The sequence below is a fragment of the Colius striatus genome, chromosome 9 (genome assembly GCF_028858725.1).
Source record: "Colius striatus isolate bColStr4 chromosome 9, bColStr4.1.hap1, whole genome shotgun sequence".
NCBI lineage: Eukaryota > Metazoa > Chordata > Aves > Coliiformes > Coliidae > Colius > Colius striatus.
In genome coordinates this window covers 21132321-21153631 of record NC_084767.1, presented here as the reverse complement: position 1 = coordinate 21153631, position 21311 = coordinate 21132321, and the positions used below count along the sequence as shown (strand labels likewise).

Below are 21311 nucleotides of genomic sequence, written 5' to 3'. Positions count from 1 at the left end.
CTCATTTGTTATGTGAAAATTATATGGCTGTTCTCCATGCACTTTTTCCATGCCATTTGCCACTTAAAAATCATAGAGTCATTTAGGTTCTATATTCCCATTCTGTACCTTTCTAATTCACAACCCATTTTTGCGATAGGGTGAGTGGGGCTGTGGGCAGCATTTAGGCAATGATGTAGCAAAACAAGCTGTGCCAGCCTCTCCAGACAACTGCAACAGCAACTAGCCCGCCATTAGTCCCTGCTGATGCTGAATACTGAGCTGATGTTTTACTATCATCTGGTTTCATACACCGGTCCCTCAAAGCTGAACTTTTAGAGCCTTCATTGCAACAGATACAAGGAGTTACAAGAAAGCCTGACAAAAAGTGCTAGGTGTAAGTATTCCATTAAAAATACAGTGCCAGTGTTAGGCAAATGAGTTGACGATAGAGGAAAGAAAGAGAAATTTCTGCTTAACAAGTGTCTCAGAAAGAATCCACTGCTAGGTAAAAAAAAAAAAAAAAGGCTTTCCAGCAAATCTGCCAAAGGATCTTTCTTTTCCCATGCTTATAGATACCCTGGTCACAGTGGGATCCCTACCCTATGCACATCTTACAACCTGGTAATCAATGACCTGATAGAAACACGCCAGCCAGATGAGAAGATCGTGCCAAAAGGGATCTGTGGTTGCACTGAATCACAAACTAGGGATCACACATGAAGATGGTGATGCAAAGGAGCAAAACCAGACAAATTTAATTCTGCAAAGGATTAACAGGAGTGCTACATCCACCTCATAGGGGAGAATTATTCTGCTCTATTTAGCAGCACTGAAGTCAGAGTTTGGATAGTGTGCCTAATTTTAGATGTGGTGATTTAAGAGAGAAAGAAAATCCAGGAAAAAAAAAAGATTAAAACAATACATTTACAAAATGTAAGTTCTGACGAAGACTTGGAAGAACTGGCTTAGTTTAAATAGTAACTAGATGGTGAGGAGTGGATAGACTAATAGTCTTTAAATAAATGAAAGGGTAAAATTAAGAACAGAGCAGCATTAGGTTATTTTGTCTGAAGAGTGGGCAAGAAGCATTTGTCTCAGTGAGGGAGAGGAAAATCTTATAAAACCAGGAAAAAACTCTTATTTACACAGTAAGGTAAATGAAGGAGCAGCTACCTAAGCTACCTAAAACACTTTCACAGAACTTTCTTAAAAACAATATACAGAACAAATGTGAACATTGTGGGACTATCAGCCCACTCCTCAGATACAAGAACCTGGAGAGGTCTGTACCAGTGCTATATCTGTATGACATCTTTTATTGATTGTGATACTTCATGCTCTTAATTTTAACTACTATTACTTCTAAAACACAACACAAAAATTGCACCAAACAAACTGACACACCCAGAAATATCCAGAGACCGTAAACTTCCCTGCTGTGGTTCCCCAGGGAGGAGTCTTTAATAGGTTCGGTCCTTGAAAAGTTGTTTAATTTATTAAAAGGCAGTTAGGAAATAAAAAAAGAGAGACATACATACACAAATAGCAAATGGAGAAGTACACATAATTTCTTTCCAATCAGCTTTTTCCTTCTGCCAATTATAATATTGCAAATTAACCGCTGAGAGCTCTTCTTAGGCTGCTTGGTGGTTACAGGGGTTGCAAAAAAGGGCCTATTTGCATTTGAAGTTAAACACATGAAGAGAAGGTAATCTACAACTTGTGCCACTGTCACATAACCATGTGTAATCGTGGTTTTTAATGTTAGTTCTGAAAACTGTGATCCTAGTTTGAACCAAGTTATAATTGCAATTAAGTCTTCAAAGATTAAGCACACTATGCTTATCATATATTATCGTTATGATTATTGCCTTCTTATATAACAATGGCAAACCTCTGGTCTCTGCTCATTCCTTTGCAGACACACCAGACCAGCACCTGGAGCTCTCAGTAAGGCTTTATTATCAGGCTGACCTTCGGGTGTCATTATCAGTGCTACTGCTAATTCAGTCGAGGTATAAATGACCTCTACTGCCTCCATGGTTCTGTCAGGTAGCACTGACCGCAGCAAAAACAGAAGTGGTGGCTCCACCACTCTGCCTGCTTGGCTTTAGCTTTCCCTCTGCAAAGCTGCAGGCACAGTGCACAACTCGAGTCCAGTTGCTGGCAGGAGTGTTTGGGCAGTAACCAAAAGGGGCTGGCACGATTGCCAGCTAGCTAAACAGGTCCCTTTCAAATATTTCCGCTTGAGTCAATTTAATTAGACTGACACTGAAATTGTGACATTTTATCAGACAGGCAAGGATATAGGACAACATAATGCATGAGCTGGTTATTTCAAAAAAAGAAATAAAATAAGCATGACTTAGTTATTTTACATTTTTAGCTGGAGCAAGAAGTCAAAGCAGTACTTTAAGGAGAATTTGTTTTGAACCAAAATTTAACAAAATTGCCATTATAAATGCCATGATATATTATCTTTTTTCCTTTAAGAAACTTCTTTGTTCTGAGCTTACCAGTTTTCTCTAGTGTCTCACTTAGCGTTTTGCACTAAGAAATTCCATAATTCAGACTTTATGTCTTAGCATTGACTGGAGACAAACTCAGAATCCTGGCTATGGGGTCAGAAGATGTGGCAGTACTATCAGGAAAAACAACCAATGAAACAAAAAACCCCTCAAAACAGCCAAGGGCAGACAAAGCAAGAAGTGACCAGAATGAGCATCAGGAGTCTGTCCTCACTGTCAGATCTAACATCCCTGCATGGTTTGCTCACCGAAACTTCCACTCTGTACAAGAGTCATGAGGAAAAGCAAAGAAAACACATACAGATCCCCAGTAACCTCTACAATGGTTTAAACCTAACCTCCACCTCAGCTCTGGACACAGATAGGCTTTCTGATATGTAGAGAAAGCCTTGCCAACCCCATCTTGCTCCTAGCGCTGTCAGCTTTCTCTTTCCAGAATCAAGCAGTGTACTGCTCCAGCTTTTTTCTTGGCTATGGTGGAATATTTACCCAGAGATAATGTAGGAGACAGGTATAAAATGGTTTATTCCGAGAACAGAAACATGGCCAGTGGCTGACATAGCATGGGAAACACAGACAGCATAGGTGCCATCCACAAGAGCAGCTAGCTCCAGCTTATGGCCTAGGTGATGCAAAGTACAAATTTGGGCCAAAAGCCCATACAGAGAAGAGCTCAATCTAAGGGCCAAGCATATGAAAACGCTCAAGGATAGAAAAAGGGTTGCTAGATCATGAAAATGCTTGAATTTCGGTGTTTCTTAGAAAGAATAATAGAATAATTTAGGTTGGAAAAGACCTTTAAGATCGAGTCCAACCACTGACCTTACACACTGCCAAGCCCACCACTAAACTATGTCTCTCAGCATCTCAGCTACACGGCTTTTCAATATCTCCAGAGATGGTGACTCCATCACCTCCCTGGGCAGCCTGTTACAATGCTTAACAACCTTCTCAGTGAAAAAGTTCTTCCTAATCTTCAACCAAAACCTCCCCAGGAGTAACTTGAGTTTATTTCCTCTTGTTCTATCATTCATTACTGGGGAGAAGAGATCAACCCCCCATCTCGATACAACTTCCTTTCAGGTAAAGTGATCATGTCTCCCCTCAGTCTCTTTTTCTCCAGACTAAACCCTCCAACTCCCTGAGCCACTCACCATCAGACCCTTCCCTAGCTTCATTGCCCATCTCTGCACATGTTCCAGCCCCTCAATGTCTTTGTTGTAGTGAGGGGCCAAAAATTGCATGGCAGAGGTTAAGTCCAAACTAAGCTGAGTTAACAAATTTGATTCAAGTACGTGTTTTCCAATACGACTTAATGACTTAAAGAGACAAACAAGCTTCTAGCTTTGTGTCTGTGAGGTTAATTCTCTATATTAAGAAAAAAAACACCCCACCTTATTTCTCCCTTGATACCTGCCAATTATTTCCAGACCTTAGCTCTCACTGTGCCTGTACTTCGCAGGTAAAAGAGTTCTGCAGGTGATCTCCCCACAGTGTACTTGCTACAACAGAGCAAAGCAGTGAACCCCTGTAAAACGCGACGCAAAATGCACACGTGAAGGCAGGCTAGGCATGCTGGAAAGGGTAACGCTTCTATACAAAAGCTTATGATCAAGCTGGATGGCCAAGCATCCTGCGCCAACACTCTCCTCCGCCTCCCCTGAGGCTCGGGATCACGCCGTCTGCGCCGGGACCGGTCATGGAGGAGTTAAACCGGTAGCTGTAAGGGCACGGCTCCCACGAGCGACCTCACTTCAGCCTGGAGCCGAGGCAGCTGCGGCAGCCCCAGGGAGGGCAGAGGGTGCTCCAGGGAGCCTGAGGGAGCCGCAGAGCCCGAGAGAGCGAATCGGGACACCTGCGAGAGCCGGGGCACCTTAGCCCGCTAGGGCCCGCCGCTAGGGCCCGCCGCTAGGGCCCGCCGCTAGGGCCCGCCGCTAGGGCCCGCCGCTAGGGCCCGCCGCTAGGGCCCGCCGCTAGGGCCCGCCGCTAGGGCCCGCCGCTAGGGCCCGCCGCTAGGGCCCGCCGCTAGGGCCCGCCGCTAGGGCCCGCCGCTAGGGCCCGCCCCACAGCCCTCCCGCGCCACCCCCGGGCTCGGGGCGGTGCCGCGGCTCGCGGCCCGTTTGAAACTGTCCATCCAGCGCGGCCGCGCGGCGGCGGCTGCCCCGCCCATTGGCGGCTGCGGCGGAGGGGCGGGGCTGGCGGCGGGGGCAGGGGGCGCGCTCCGGCCGCGCCGTCTATCCCAGGAGTCAGTTAGCGGGGGCGGGCGGGGACAGGCTGCAGCCGCGCTCGGCATTGGCCGGCGAGCCTCCCGCCCACGGCGCTTCTCGCCAATTCCCGGAGCGCTTCCTCGCTGCTCTGGGAGCGCGGGCCAGCCCCTGCTCCCTTATTGGCCGGCGCTGGCTGCCGCCGCCTCGCGGTTGGCGGTGGCGCCGAGGCGGGCGGGGAGGAGGTGTTGGAGCGGCCATGACCGAAACTTGTGTGCCCGCTTCGCTGTGACAGTTGAGTGGCGCGGGGCGCGGGCCGGCCCGGCTGCCGTCCCGAGGCCCGCGGCTTGCGCACCACATGGACGCGGAGGAGGAGGCGTGGAGACGGAAACTTGAGGCCGGCAGGGCCAAGGTGAGGGGACGGTGTCCCGGGTTGAGGGCCGCCGCGCCCGCCCCGGCCTGGCCCGCTGCCCACTGCCGGGCGCCGAGCGGGGGCGCCGGGAGGGGGGATGGCTGCCAGAGCCGCGCGCGGCATGGTCCCCGCCCTCCCCGGTTCTGTCCCCGCGGCGGCCCGCCGGCGCGTTTTCCCGCGTTGCGTGGCGGGGTCGGTGCCGCCTTCGGAGCTCAGGTGCGGGGGGTGGCAGGGCTGAAGCGCTGGTGCCGGTTCTAGTTCGGAGCCACGCCAGGTCCATGTTTACCCGGGCAGCGTGGTTCTGCCAGAAATAAGCTTGTCTAGCCGTTCTCCCTGAATGCAGGTTGCCTGCGAGGTATCCCGAATTACCACAGAGCTGGGCGAGCGTTCTCATTTGTTAGCAAGGAGTAGCTTAAAAGAATGCATATACCTTCCCCCAGGTCCCGTTTTTTCCTTTGTTTTGTTTTCCCCAGTTCTCTCATTTTCCCCAGGATTCCACTGTTATTTGTGGAAATACTGTGTTGAGAGATGAGAATTCTCAAGAATTGGTGGTGTGTGTTTTGTTACTACAATGGGTATTCCGCTTGCCCTTGCACCTGCAGGTGGGTTGCTGTAGACGTGGGTTCGCTTGATTTATCTCCAGTCGTGTTAGTGAACGCCTCCTGTGCTTTGAGCAGTTACATGCCTTCAGCTCGGTGTAGTTTTGTTGGGACTATGTAGAGAGCTCATGTCATGTGATGGATGCATGATGGTAACATTGTCTCTGTTATTATGGTCTGCAACTATGTGATTAGCACTTGATATGGATTAACCCTCTTAGATAAAAACTTCTGCTTAGCTTTGGTCATTGTGTTCAAGAAACTGATTAGAAATGCCTGATTACTTTTCTTTTAATTCTGCATATCTGCTGTCTTTTGAGCTGTTAGCACCATACTTCACTTTTGGGAATCTACTGCTGAATAAGACATGCTGTTCTGCAGCTACAGCTTTTCCCAATTGTCATCTTCCCAACAGGACTGGGAGATAGCCCTGAGCCTACTCAGGTTGCCTGGAGTTTTGGACCGGTCAGATCTTTCTAAGATGTGCTGCAACCTCTTCAGCCCTGATATCACTCCTAGGGATTCTCCCATGAGATCTATCTGGAAATCTAGCTACTGGGGTCAGAGGTGGCTTGGAGCTGCAGTGGCTGCCTCAGATCTTAGCAGCAGTCTTCTGTGTTTCTCTTCCAGCTGCTTCCTCCTAGTGCTGTGCAGAATGTGGTGAATTAGAGTTTTACTGGGAAGGGAGTGGAGTTGTGGCTGGAGTTGTGCTGAAGCAGCTTGATGGTGGGCACTACAGCTCTTTTGTCCCTGAGCTGTCCCATCCAGATGCCAGCATGGTTGCCAAACTCTGTGCTCCCTTTGAGCAGCTCCTCACCCGCCTACCCTCGCAGCCTCATTATGTTCTGTGTGGATACAATCTCCTATTGGGGAATGATTACATGGATTAATATCCAGAGTGAAACCTTTTCTTCAGGTAGAAAAGTTACATGACGTACTTTAACTTTTCTTTTGTAACCCTTCTCCAAGTGCAGTATCTGTTTATAGTTACAAAAATGTGATGGACTTGCCTGGAGTAAGTTATGAGTTCCCACCTGTTGTACAGCTGTTGTTTGCCATTAAAAAAAAAAAAAAGTAGGGCCTTGCATTGCATTTCAAGTTGTGTGTGGAGCCGGAGTTGCATGTAGCATTTTTTTTAAGCTACATGATAAATAACTCTTATCTTATCATTAAAAAAAATGGGTAGCAACCTCATAGAAGCTGCTATTTCATGGTATCACCTGGCATACTGAGAGGAGAGAAAAGGGTTTAGAAAGGCAGAGAGAGATGTAGAGCTTTCCCTGCTTATTTAAATGTTGCAGAGATCCATTACTTAGCTGGCAGGTTGTGGCCACTTGGCAGTTTTCAAAGAGCACCAGAATATATGAATGGAAGCAATATCTGTTGCAGCTTATTAAATACAAAGGTGGTATATTAAGAGTTTGGAAGGCAAATCTGAGAGCTGCACGTTCCTTGGTATACTCACACACAATTTCTACCATGTATGGCTGTGTGCTTCTCCTAATTTTGTATCTTTACTGATATACCTGAAGTTGTAGAGCTAGCTTATGGAACCATATTGGGCTAATTACTGGAATAAATGCACCTTTGGTCTTACTCAGTGTAGTCCTTTGTGTATTCTTAAGCCCTTGGTCATAGGACACAGTCATGCTGCTGAGTAGGTGGGCTGCAGGGCTGTAACTTGCTTCAGAAGCTGATGGTTTTGAAGGCTTGTATATAATAAAGCAGCAGAGAAGTGTCTCTTCTGTACGTTCTTTTCTTTTTGCTCATTTTCTTTGTGCTGCCCTCCGCATGAATACAAATGCAGTTTTGAAAGGGAGCAATGACCCTGAGCAGGTACATTATTTGCTTCCTGTGGTGCAGGTCTACTACAGCTGAAGGTGACCCCATCTCTGGACTGATACAGACATGTTCAGTGTTTGTCCAGGTCAGCTTCCTGCACCATATCACTACGTCACTGGGAGGATGCTCACAATGGCAGGGTCAGGAGTGCAAGGCTGGTTGTGTGTTACAGGCCTCTGTTGTAGCCACCTGACTTGTAGCAGCCTATGCAGTCATGTTAACTGCAGTCTGGTACTGCTTGAGTCAGGATGTGTGAGCTGCTTTGGGTTTCCACCTCCTCCGAACCCTCTCCAATTATTTTTTTGTTTTCCTCATGCTTACAATTTAGTATGTTAAATAATGGCTTGGGAAAGGAATATAATGGGAATGTTTTTTCTCTTTAGGTTAACCCTTGGACTATTCTTTTTCGTAGAGGAATAAAAACTCCGTTATTGAAATACATTTAAGTTATCACCAAATAATAACAATAATTATTCCAAGTGTTGTGTTAATTGGAAATTGTCCTGATTTGGCAGCTAAGTACTGACTGTGTCAGGTTCTTTGGATTTCCATTTTTAATAAATATACTGCTAGCCAAGGTAGTAACTGCAAAACAGAGCAAACCTCAAGTATTCAGTGCTGCTTTTTCCTTGTTTTTTACCATCTCATGTTAGCTAGATGCATGTTGGCCAACTGTACCTCTAGTTACAGACTTGTATCTGGCATTCCTGAGAAGTTTTCACTGTTCTCACCTTTTATACAGTCAAAAAAGAGTGTGTTTTTTCCAGGAAGTTTTCTCACCTCATCAGTTTGAGGAAGCTCTAGAAAATATTTCTGAGCTTTGTCTGAGAGCACTTGTTGCTGTATTTACCGTATCTAAGAGGTGGTTGAAGGTTTATTTGAACAACCTGTTTCTATTTGGTGCTATTGTGGTTTTCTGCTCTGTTCGTTTTCTTTGGCTATTCTTTTGGTACTAATTTCTGATGCATGTGAAGGAGTAAGGGGAGTAAATTATGTGTGAGGTAGGCTGGGGAAGAGCTGAGTGGTGCTACGTGTCCTGTAGTTGTCCTGTAGTTTTCCTGTCTGCTGGCCCACATCACTGGTGCACCTGTTTGCAGTATGGTGGTGGAAGGATGTCAGCACAGCAGTTCATTGGGGTATGGATGACACATGGACCACATGATACAAAGCCTATCAGGCTTAGTCTTCTAGTTCTGGGATGCTCAAGTGGTGCTGACCATACTGATTCAGGGGTATGTTGTTGCTGCTTAAGTGACTGGTCCTGGTGACATGAAGTTCCAGTACCTGCAGGAAGGACATGTGTTCTTCTGTTATGGGGAGCTACTTTGGATGCAGCTGCTTTGGACTCTGCTGCTGGTGTTTCTGTGGCACATTGCATTTTGGCTAGAATCAAAGCTTTTGCTTCTGCACATGCTGTTAGAAAGCAAACTGAGAATTAGATCCTTCAAAAGGGGCATGATGGCATCATACCAGAATGGGATATAGTGTTACAGGTTTTCTTCGTATTCTCACACACTACTTAATGTTGGATAGCTGCCTGTGTATCTGATGATACTTTTATAATGACACTGAAATTTATATGGCTGGTTAAAGGCTTTGGAAACCTGATACTGCCCTAAATGGAGCTGTTCCATGTCCAGTGAATCTGTAAATCTGGAGCATGTTTCACTGCAGATGCTTTCATGGAATAAGTGGAGTAGTTTCATAAGGTTTTGGAGTAGCTGGATATTTTTTTGTTGCAGTTTCATATGTTTAATGCATATGGATGGGACAGAGTAAGTTTTGTTTGTTTTGAGCTGTACATTTAAAAATTCATGCTCATTTAGATGTTCAGTCATGGGAAGTCTTGGCATTTTAATGTCAAACACTTGGTCTCCCTTCATGAAATCATTGACTGCTCTATGTGATGGCCATGCTTTCTGCCTTTCCTTTCTCATCTTTTCTGATTGTTTTACTCCTGCTTTACCTCTTTTTCTATCTCAGCTTCCTCTACTCTCCATCTTTTTGTAGGTTTCCTCCTGTCCCATTTCCTCATCTTATCAGGTTAATTAGTGTGATAGCTATTTTGGACATATATTGCCATCAGCAAGTGCTAGGGTTAGCACTGGATTTCAGAGAACAGTATTATTGTCTCACTACAGCTTTATTTACAACATAACACCTGGCAATCTTTGTTTAATCTACATTCAGTATTAATAACTGTGGGAACTACAGAAGGTGATGTTAAAAATAAGCTAATTGTACATAAACATCTTAACTGTTGGTGAGAAACTGATGTCTCTCTGCAAAAAGCCCTTTTAAACAGGCTACTCAGTGTAGCAGGTGTGTAACTGTATCTCTTGAGTAGATAAGCTGTCAGGTGAAAGTTGCTGTAGTGGCACAGGTGTAATGAGAAAAAAATGAACTAAATCCATTTCACAAGTTGAATGAAAAGAAACAGTTGAGGGTTTTCTGCAAGGTGGCTGTTCCATGGGAAAACCAAGCTGTCAGACAGTGGACTTTCATATGCCTTGCAGCTAGAACTTGGCAATGATGTTTACATCCCGTCATCATTGAACTGTCTCTTTTATCTCATTGCAAGATGAGATTAACAGTGCACTTGATAACCTGTGGCTGTAACCTCGGAGAAAGCTTTTTCCTTATGAGATGAGTGTCTGGATTTCTGCTGTGAGGGAGATGTTACTTGTAAATGCTGTGTAATGCAACAATAGAGTTGAAAATACAATAATCCTTTTTAAGCTAAGGTGCTAAGGAAGATTGAGAGATAAATTCTATCAGTGACATTCTTTACAAGTCCCTGGTGTTTTGCAGAGCTGCAGTAGTCTGATAAAGTAGAGCATCTGATTCTTCATCAGAAGAAATTAAAATGACCTGGCTTAATTGATTTTCTATTTATGTACTGGAGGCTGTTTTCTGGCTAGGAAGTTTTGCTGTATTCTCTTTAGGGGTGGCAGAGAAAGAGCATGAGGATTCACTTCCGTTAATTTTAAGATTAAAGCTTACGCTGGCAAAGATCTTTTGGATCCATTTGTAGGGAGTTATTGGTTCTGCCAGTCTGCAGAAAAGGCTGCTCAATTATTATATTTTCCTAACGATTTCAGTATATTAACAACTCATTTCTTTACTAATCTGTCTTGCCATAATTCTGGATTGTCATTGACACACACAGTTTTACTGAGTAAAATTTTATTTGATTCAATTCAATTCTTGAATTGAAATGAGTCTTTAGTACTGGTGTGAGATTTCTTGCTTAATTGCACAGTTATCCAGCATATTCTGAATGTGTAGAAAGTAGGAAGAGAAAGCAGTTATTCTGCAGATGTATATATTTTGTCAAGATAGGATCTTCATCACCCATGAGTGTGCTCATCTTGTGGTCCTGCTACCTTTTTCTCACTTACCTTTCCCTCTATCTCTTCCAATCTTTTCTGCACAGTTTGCTCACTTCAGACAACGAAAAACAAAAAGTGACATCGCGCAGTCGCAGAAAAAGACGGCGAAGAGGAAGGGCTCGTCTGTCCACACGCATGACGCTCCGAAGGAAGAGTACGCACTAGCAGCCCAAGGTGTTGGTAAGGGTGTAGAGAGTAAGGCTGAAGATGCCAGCCTCCTGGAGAGTAAGACTGAAGATGCCAGCCTCCTGGAGAGTAAGGCTGAAGATGCCAGCCTTCTAGAGACAACAACAGAGACAAAGGTAAAATCTCAGTATTTCCTGTGTTTCACTTCAGTCTGTCTCTGGATAACAATTGGCTATTAGTGCTCTGGCACTGTCAACTGACTGCCATTGAGGAATAAGTAAACTGATGTATTTTTGACTTGTAATAATTAACTCTCTTACGAAGTTCTGTAGATAACTGAAAAAAGTATCTCCAGTACATGGACTGGGCAGCCGATATTGTCAAGGAGCTGTCTCTGTTAGCCTAATAAATTGAGATCTTTCACCTTTTACTTCTGGTTGTGTGACTTCAACTCCATGAAGTGTCAAATCCAGACTGATGAGCAAAACTGCCAGGACTTCTTGATGTACAGCATTAGTTTGGTTTGGTATCACTTTACTGACTCAGATGTGCTTAAAGTTTCCTGAAAAAATGTAGTTTGCTCCAGCATGCTCTTGGTAGACATTGTAAAGCCATCATAGATGTTATTTTCTCTGACAATTGATTTAAAATGTGTCTATGTTTATGCCTGATGTATTTTGGGATGTTTGTACTGGTGCAACTCTGTAAAGGTGTAGTCATGTCAGTAAATGTGGAAATGTAGCTTGTGATATAGCTTGAGATTGCTAGACATCTGCTAATAGGTGTATAGGTCTGCCTGGTTTAAGCAGTTGCTTTAGTGCTTCAACTCACAAACAAGATTTTAATTTGTCTGAGCTGTGGATTAGACAGTCATGTAACACTCTCCCTCTGTTTGTCTTGTCATAAAAATAAGCAAAATTACATTTTGCGAAATTTTAATAGTAATCCAACTTGCTTCAGAAGTAGTTGGCTAATGCTTTTACAAGCCTCAGAGGCAACTCTGGCCACAGAAAACTGTCTTGGTCTGGGAGTTTGTTTAGGAAGTAGTTTCCTAGAGCCTTTCCACATGTTGTCTATGCAGAGATTTGTGAGTTTTGGGGAGACGTTCAGCATACAGAACATCTCTCCAATTATTGGTGTGTTTTTGTGACATGGAACAACAGCATCAAACTAGTGTATTTGCAGTAATGGAGGATCCTGTCTATGTGTGTTACTGGGCATTCCTGGTGCTCTCAGAATATCCTGAGCATCCCATTAGGGTTACAAAGGCTTTCATGAAGCTACATGCCAAGCTGACTGCACAAAGGCAAATGCATACAAGATTTTGTCACTCCAACGTAGTGATGTCCTTATTAAGTTTATGTGCACTTAATTTAAAAAATAAACAAAAATCTATTATTGCTTCTAAAAAACTTCTGTCAAAATGGCTGGTGTAAAGTAAATGGAAATGAATTCTAGGTTATGTGGAGAGAGCACTTCTAGGAGACAGTAATCATTGGACACTGCTTTCTGCAGGTTCAAAATACAGGGAGGGCTGTGGGCTGCCTTTTCTGAATAGTGCTAGTCATCTTTTTCCCTTGAATTTAGAGAGAGACAGGTGTCTTTTAAGATACCAAGCTACAATAAGTATATATGTCAGTAAGTAGTACTACTTTTGTAATTACCTGAATGATTTTAGCATGTGTGCTAAATCATCTCTTGTCTGTTAATTAGTATATTTGCAAGCCACAACAGCAGAAGATAAAACATTTAATCTCAATGGTGAGAATTAGCTCTACATTTTTGAGCAGACATTGAGAATAATTTTTATTTTGCATTTATTTTACTCATTTGACTGTGCATGACCAGCATGTTTAGCATGTAAGTCAGTCTCTTTTGCTGGTATGTTGTCTCACAACATGGACTTTTCCAGCTCATGTGCTTAGTTTTTTTTTTTCCCAAATAATTCAGCTTTTCCTTGTGTATCTTTCAAATGCTCATGATTCAGTGTTTGCTGTATTTGTTTACTTACCAGGGGAGTGCTGACCTGTCCAGCTGGGATGTGTTGGATGATCATGCATCTGAAGTAAGTATGAAAATGTATCTTCAGCAGAAGATGTTGATACATGTATGAAAGAAGAGTATTATAATTGCTTCTTAAAATGATTAGTTATTGAGCCTTCTTATAAAATATGATAGAAGTGATGCAATTTCACTCTTTTTCTGTCTAAAACAGGTACTTACCTGTATGTAAATGTACTGGCTGCAAAATTGGTTGCTAAGAGAACTGCTTTTAGTGAAATCACAGGCCTTGTCCAGAGAAATGTGACCAGTGATATTAAATGAAAGTAGATTCGTTCTTTGCTTCATACATTAAGCTCCTAAAATATTTCAAATAACATACAATTTTTTTATACATACTTTGAGAATTGTAACCATATTGCTTCTAAGAAACCACAATATTGATCAAAGCAGCTGCTTTCTTTGTACTTGTGGTTTTTTGTTTTGCCAATAAAGGCCATAGTATGTTGAATGTTTATTTGCAATAGCTGCTTACGCTGGATTTAATTTTAAGTTGAGAACTTTACATTATTATTTTTCCTATGCATAGACTGTTCTCCCAGTCAGCAAAGATGGATGTAAAAACTATGTTTAATTTTGTTAGTATTCCCATCTTGTTCTATCTCACCCCACCCCAAAATTGTAAGTTGTAATGTATTTTAAACTCCGACACATGTCAAAATGGCACTTTGCCAGAACTTAGCACTACAGAATCACAATGCTTCTCTATCTTATTTACTTTTGTACCTTAAAGTATCTTATGCAAATGTATTATGTATGAAAAGTTTTCATTTGAAATTTTAAGAATTACAGACTTATGTGCAATGTTTCTGTTAAATACAAAGCCCCAATATTGAATTACTTTTAAACTAGAATTTGCCCAGAATTTAAGCTTGAAAATGAATTTATATTGATAGTAATCACGAAAGAGAACTAGTGTATTGTTTTGGTGAACAAATACGTTTCTGTTTCTTTTATGAAGAAAGTTACGATAAATTCAGCCGCAGAATGCAGTGAGCTTGGTGCTAAGATGTGTCAAGCAAGAACAGCTGAGCTAGAGAGCAGGCTCATGGAGAAACAGGAAGCTGTTGAAAAACTCACAGCACAAATGGATGAGTTGCAGGAACAACTTGCCCAGTACAGTGACTCTATGCAACTTCAGGTATGTTTCGTAGAACTAGATAATGGGGATAAATACTACTTGATTTTAATCCTAAAAATATTTAGGAGCCAAACCTCATAATAAATATTGGTTTTCTTCATTGAAAAGTACTTCACCTTGCTAAACATGTGCTGCAAAAGCAGTACTGAGGTTTTCCATGCAGCAGTGTCTGAATGGACTTCGTACTGCTTGAATCAAGTAAAATAAAATTTGAAATGCTTTTTTTTTATAGTTTTATGAAATGCATGCATAAGTTTTTCTGTTGAGAAATGGTTGGACACTTGCTACGAGTTTTTATTGATAAATTTTCTCACTATATTAAGTAGTGGGCCTAAGTAGAGAGAACCTGCAAGAACCACTAAGGTAAGTATAGTGAAACTTGCATTGAGATAGGGGCTCAATGCAAAAACATCAAGCTTATATAAAGTCAGTATTTATAAAAATATATATCAAGGTCATGCTGTAAAATGGTGGAAACCCTCTCTCTCAAAGTATTGTTCAGAGTATTGAAAAGGAAGTACTTATTCATGACAGTGGTTCTGTGGATACTCTGAAAACCACTTCATGAAAGCAGACAGGCTTCTTTTCAAATGGTCACACAGGTTGGCAGACACTCCCCTTGCCCTTGATGACCTTTTCCCCCAGAGACCGCTCATGCTTTTGGAATATTTGTAAATATTTATGGCCTTTTGATTTTGGGATGGGTTTGTTTTTTGTTGCTTTTTTTTTTTTTGTAGATGCAAATGATTAAGATAAACTTTATTAAACTGACACATGCCTTCCCCTCTCGCAAAATATTAAAAATGTTATTTTGAATTCTCTTTCTTAAACTTTTAATCAGGTGCTTCTGTAGAGTAGTTACTTCCTCCTTTACATGTTCTTTTTCACCTTCTATGACTTGGGAAACAAAGACATTTCTTGTTGGTTAGAAATAATTGGAAAGATTAATGTGATTAACATAAAATAAGGTTAATGTACCCTGTCTCATTAGCTTCCTCTTGTATGAGGGAAGACCTGACAGATAGCAAACGGTTTAGGGGATACTAAGTATTCATTATATCCTGTAGAAAACATGATTACTTTTACATCAGTAAGAGCTACAACATTTTAAGTAAAAACACTTTTTTTCATTACTTGCATTGTGTCAGTTTGCTGCTTTTGTGTAGCTTTGTCATCTCTTTGAGATCAGTGTAAGATTCTTCTTTCATCATGCTATCTTGTTTGAACAGAAATATTTCTGATTCTTTGTGCAAGTTTGTTAAAACTTAAGTGTAACTGAAGACTTTAACAGCTTTGCTTTAAGGGTGCCTTGTACACTAAAAATACTTTAGTTTTAAAAGTGGGCTTCTTGTAGGAAGCAACCATTCAGGAGCAGAATGAAGTCATCAGGAAACTAACCAGCTGCCTTCAACAGGCGAAGAAGGACCGCGATGACCTACAGGAAGAGGCTTCACGTGTAGCTGGTCAGATCCACGATTTACAACTTCAGTTACATCAGGTGTGACTCGCCTCCAATTTTTGTTTCCTTACCCAGAGCATAGGAACAGGTTTTAGAATATGAATATAAAAACATATTGAGCTTATAGCTCTTCATAGTTGCAGTGCAGCAGTGAAAATCATTTCAGGGCAAAGCAGAATTTTCTGCAGTTGTTAGGAGGCAGTGACAAAAATAGCCTTATATTTTCTCCTTGCTTACTTTTGTAATGTTTGGGAGAACACATCTCTGTTCATCAGTTTAGTATTTGTTAAGGAATTTTACCCAGTGTTGTTAAAGTTTTGGGATCTGTACACAACCACCATTGTAGTCATGTGGGCTTAAGTGTGATTGGTTTTCCTTGCCTTTGCCAAAGCATGCTCTGCACATGTGCATGAGCAACTGTCACAGCTCAGCTGTTACACAGAAACTTGCTATCTTGAGCTGATGTGACTTGGCTTAAAGAAGGAGATTTAAAATAGCCTGAACATAGTTGATGGCAGCCTCTGTGACACATAGGAGCCTGCTTGAGTGCAATGATCATGGATCTAATACCTGGATAACGAGTTATACTGCAGTCTTTCATCTAATTGTTTTTTCTTTTTAAATAACAACTTTTTTTTTATGATGCTCAGCCTTCTAGTATATATTGGCTCTGAAAACCCTTGTATTCATTGTCTCAGAAGGCTTGTGGTATATACCAAAGAGTGACACTTAACGTTTACTTACCGTTTCACATTTGCAAGATAAGAATTTCGCTAGGAAGGATTGTGTCTTAAATGTCTGGACAAAAAGAGGGGGGAAAGAAATTAAAAGTGAAACCTGGGATTTACTGAAATGCTGGAATTATCTTGAAGGAGTTGCTCATCTGGAAAACAAATGCTCTAATAAATGAATTTTGAACTTTGGAGAAGAACAAAAATTCCTGCTTTCTATGTACAGTTCTGCCTGTTATGGACAAAATACATGGTAATAGTGAAAATTACAGATGATTCTTGGGGTTTCCTCCATAAACCAAGACAACAATCAAGTGTTTAAATAGCACTTCATGCTTTTCTAAGTAAATCTAGTAATATGATGCAAATTGTTTGTGGAAGCATGTTGAATTCATTAACCATCAAAGTATTGTCTTAAGTTCTGTCTTCTTTGTTTCAGCAAAGCCTTTAGAAAAAGGTTTTAAAAACAAATAAGACATTTGATTTAACTTTCATATGAGTAAATACTTTCATTTCATTTGGAGGGAGATGGAGAGGAAAAAAAACCCAACACACTGAGTATTGAGCTGTAAATACTCAAAGCAGAGAGGACTACTTTTGTTCATTGTCCTCTTACCACTGTGTCCAATCCATTGGAAGTCTTGCTTCATTTTGTGGACTTCATAGAAATGAATTATCTAAGATTTCGCTCTTTACAGTAAGTAATAGTATCTAAAATGTGACAACTGTTGTCTGATTTTGGCAGTGTGAGGTTAGTGGTTGGCCTTGATAACCTTAAAGGTCTCTTTCAACCAAAATGATTCTCTATTTTTTTTTTTGAGAGAGATTCTTATTCATTGAGAATGGAAGACATTGACTAAACCTGTGGTAAATGAATACAGTATATTCTATGGGAGACTTGTGTATTAATTATTGTGATATAAACTTTATTCAGACTGTGAATGTCTTTATGTTTTCAGGTTAATGAGACGTTGAGAAGTAAAAGTGCTGGGAAAAATGAAGTATTAGAAGCTCAGCAGCAAATGTCCTTGTTTCAGAACCGTCTTGGAGAGCAAAATGCACATTTGGAGATGCTGCGTCAGAAAGCACGTGACCTGGAAATACAGCTTGAGTCTTCTCAAAAGGTGAGAAGGTTTTAAAGTACCTTTATGATTATGAGTTCTAGGCAGTTAGGTTTTTGTTGCAATGGTGCAAGCCAAGATGGCAGTTTTGGAGGAAGAACCTGCAATAATAATTTAATTTGTGCACAAGATAACACTGATACCTCAGGACTGAAGCTATTTTTTAGTATGGAATTAAAAATTCTGTTCTTAAGAAGGTAGTGATATTCAGCTAAGGCAAAATAGCTACTCACAATTTAAGATCATTGTTTTTTTTATGAAATAAGGATTTGGTTCTGGCTCTGTAAAATTTGCTTATTAATTGAAATATTGGTTGTTGACACTGTTAGTAAACTGCTGTATAAAAAGTGTCCGTGAGGAGCAGATCCACCTGGTGTTTGTTGAGCTGGGGTATGTGGCAGCATAACTGACAGAGTCTTGCAGTGGGGTGAAGGTTGCTAGACAAGCCCTGTAAACATGTAACAAAATAGTTGCATGTGAGCTTGGAACACCTACCTAAGAGTAAAAGTTAACTATATCTGTAATCACCTTAGTTTCAGATGTGAAACAAAGTGAAAAGCTTGGGTGAGAACATTTGGATGTAATTATTCTAGAAAATGAATAAAGAAACTAAAAATTGAAGATACTTAACATTTTTTTTGTGTATGTGTGTTTCAAATTTGGTGATAATTCTTACCTGCTATAGTGATATAGTCATGAAAAAAATCTTTAGAAACAAACATATAGGTCTGGTGATACCGAACATAGATTGAAGGAACAGTTTAAAAGATCTGATTTCCTTTAAGCACATCAACAGCAATGCCACAGGTAGAAGCGTTAAAGTGTCAGATAAATCAACATTTTACATGGCTATTCAGTTGGCCTACCACTGCCTGTGGGAGGTGTCTTCTCTGTGCAAATAGATGTGAGATAGAGAGGTGTCTGTAACTCTGATTTTTGAAATGATTTTGGTTTTTTAATTAAAATATTTGAAGTTTGAGACAGACACTGTTTTCTTTCTGGAGTCAGTGGCATATCATCTATTATGAATTGAACAATTTGATATTTGTTACCACATTTGAAGAGTCTTTTAGAAGTGCTTTCCACTGTCAAGGATGTGCTTAATCCTATTGCCTAGGCCAGTGAGACATACTGCATTTAACAGTAAATATAATTCACGAAGCTATAAACATGAAGCTTAAGGAAATTAAAACATGTCATATTTCATATGTAATATTTTATTTTAAAGAATACCAAAGATAAAGAAAATGGGCTTGCCCAAATGGAAGAGCATATGAAAGATACAATGCAACAGTTACACAAAAGTATAGGAGAAAAGGAAGAACATATTAAAAATCTTGAAGATCTACTGTCATCAGAAAGATTTAGCTTGTCTGCTTTGCAACATACCCTTTCTCTTCGGGACTCAGAAATAACAGAATTAAAAAATGAAAGAGCTTTATCTAAAATGAAAGAACAGCAACGTATTGAAGAACTGAAAATCAGTCATGAAAAGGATATTTGCAGACAGTTGGACAACTTGAGGGCTGAGCTGGAGAAGTGCCATAGAAGAGAGATTGCAGAAGCCAAGCAGGTATATGAGGAAGAAATTCTTTTAAAATACAAGAATGAACTTGAGCAGTTAAAAAAAGAGCTCTGTGCTCAGAATTCTGAAGAACATATTCAGAATTTGAATTGCATAATTGTTGACTTAAATAATAGTCTATGTGAGTCTGAAATTATTAAGGAGAATTTGAGAAAGAAACTTGAAAACCAACAGGAAGATTTTCAGAGAGAAAAATCTGCAATTGAAACTAAATACAAAGATGTAATTGATGACCTTAAGTCTCAACTTTCTGATGCAGAAGAGCAGATCAAGGAAGCCCAACGATATAAACAAGAAAAGCAGTCCTTGAATGAAGAGATTCAGAAACTGAATTCTTTCATCCAGGAATTAAATGAAAAGCGACTTTATGAGACTGGAAAAAGTCTAGATGTAAGGCAAAAGCCTGAGCAAGAGGTTATCTCCAATAAAGAGCTAGTGAAATTGAGGGAAAACCAGATTTTACTGGAGGTGTCGAATAAACCGCACCAGTTGAAAGGTGAAGATGAGCTGGTTCATGAAGAACTAGAGTTCCAGCGTGACTTGGGAGTAGACTCCTTAGGGTATCAATTAGAAGAAATGAAGAATTCAAAGTTCACTGAGAATAGTGAAAGTAGTGAAGGATATAACCTGTCTGAAGAACACTTGTCAGGACTGGGACTTTTCAGTGGTGATGAAGGTATTTTGGATAAATATCTCATCTCCTCAGAGAGACCAGAAGGGTCGTATGCATCCAGCACTTCATCTGCCATTGAAGAAGGTAGATGCAGTAGATATGGCTTAGACACTAGTGTGCTTCTAGAATCCAGCAGAGATTTTATACCTCCCCCATTAAATTTTGACCTTGATGAGGGAACACATTTGGCTCAAGAGGCTTTTGAAGAGACTGAGATGGAAGCAGGGGTCTTTGTTTCATTTTTGGCGGATACCTCACTGCAGCAAAATAAAATAAATGACCACAATAACGTAAAGGATGATGAGACAGCTTGTTTAGTGGAGAGATGTGTGAAACTAACTGAGCAGCTTCATGAGAAGGACTTAGCCTTGAAGAAATCATATCAGGAGACCCGAGAAGCTGTTGAAAAATATGAACAAGTATTGGCTGAGCTCTCCCATGTGCGCGTGGAACTGGATGAGGAACATGAAGCACGGATCCGTTGTGAAAAAGAACTTATTCAAAAAACAGAGAAAGAGAAAGACCTTGAAACCAAAATAATGCTGCCAGTAAAGAACCAAGGTGAGGAAGGAAGCCAGCTTTACTGTGCTGTGGAACCTTTAACACAAGTGTCACAATCCTCTACCTGGCAAGAAATGGTGAAAGACCTGCAGGAGGAAAGAGAAATGTTGATAGTGCAGCTGCGAACTCAGGAGCAATTAGTGAAAGAAGTTCAAGAGCAGAAAACAGCTTCTGATTCTGTAACAAGTGAAGTGCAGTCTCTTTTTGGACGTCAGTTAGCTGCTTTGCAAAATCAAAGAGATCAAATGCAAAGTCATCTTGATGCTCAAAAAGCTAAAAATCAGACAATAGCAGAGCTGCTTGGTCAGAAAACTATATCTGAAGAGACATTGCTGAAAGAGCAGGAGTTGCTCAAAGCTGAAATTAATAATAAAGAACAAAATTTAGCGCTCTTATTGAAGGAAAAAACAGCCTTAGGAGAAAGATTATCTGACATGGAGGAGGATCTAAAAAGATCAGAAAAAGCTCTAGCAGAGAATGCTAGTATCATTGAAGATCTTGAGAAAAACATACATGAACTTAATGCTGAAGTGAAAAGTCTCAAAGAAATACAGGAGTGTGAAAGACTGCAATATGAGGACAAGTTAAACTTCATCAACCTAGAAATTCATAAACTTAATGCTGAAATAAAGGCAAAAAGTACCGAATACAGTGAGGAAAAGAAACAGTTGACTGAAGAAATCACCCATTTGAAGAAGGCTCATTTGGAACTTGAGACTCGCTTGCAGGAGTCATTTCAGTCTGCACAAGCTGCACAGGAGGCACAGTCCGAAGTGGTGAAACATTACAAAGAGGAAATTGATAAAATGGAGACTCAACACCTCTCTGAATTATCTAAAGTGAGTTTGATACAAGGTACTTCTTATCCCTTTCTCGAGTAACAGCTGGAATCTT

General features: G+C 40.9%; 1 protein-coding gene across 7 annotated transcripts in view; it reads left to right on the top strand.

Moving 5' to 3' along the window:
* Positions 1–4996: 4996 nt before the first annotated feature.
* Positions 4997–21311, top strand: part of PCNT (pericentrin) — a 98984-nt gene continuing 82669 nt past the window's right edge. For all 7 annotated transcript variants that reach the window (XM_062002266.1, XM_062002263.1, XM_062002262.1 and 4 more), the window contains exons 1-7: positions 4997–5126; positions 11004–11261; positions 13100–13150; positions 14108–14287; positions 15642–15785; positions 17437–17601; positions 18827–21256. In XM_062002266.1, the coding sequence (XP_061858250.1) occupies positions 5073–5126; positions 11004–11261; positions 13100–13150; positions 14108–14287; positions 15642–15785; positions 17437–17601; positions 18827–21256 (3282 nt within the window). In that variant the 5' untranslated portion in view covers positions 4997–5072. The remainder of the gene's footprint in view (positions 5127–11003; positions 11262–13099; positions 13151–14107; positions 14288–15641; positions 15786–17436; positions 17602–18826; positions 21257–21311) is intronic.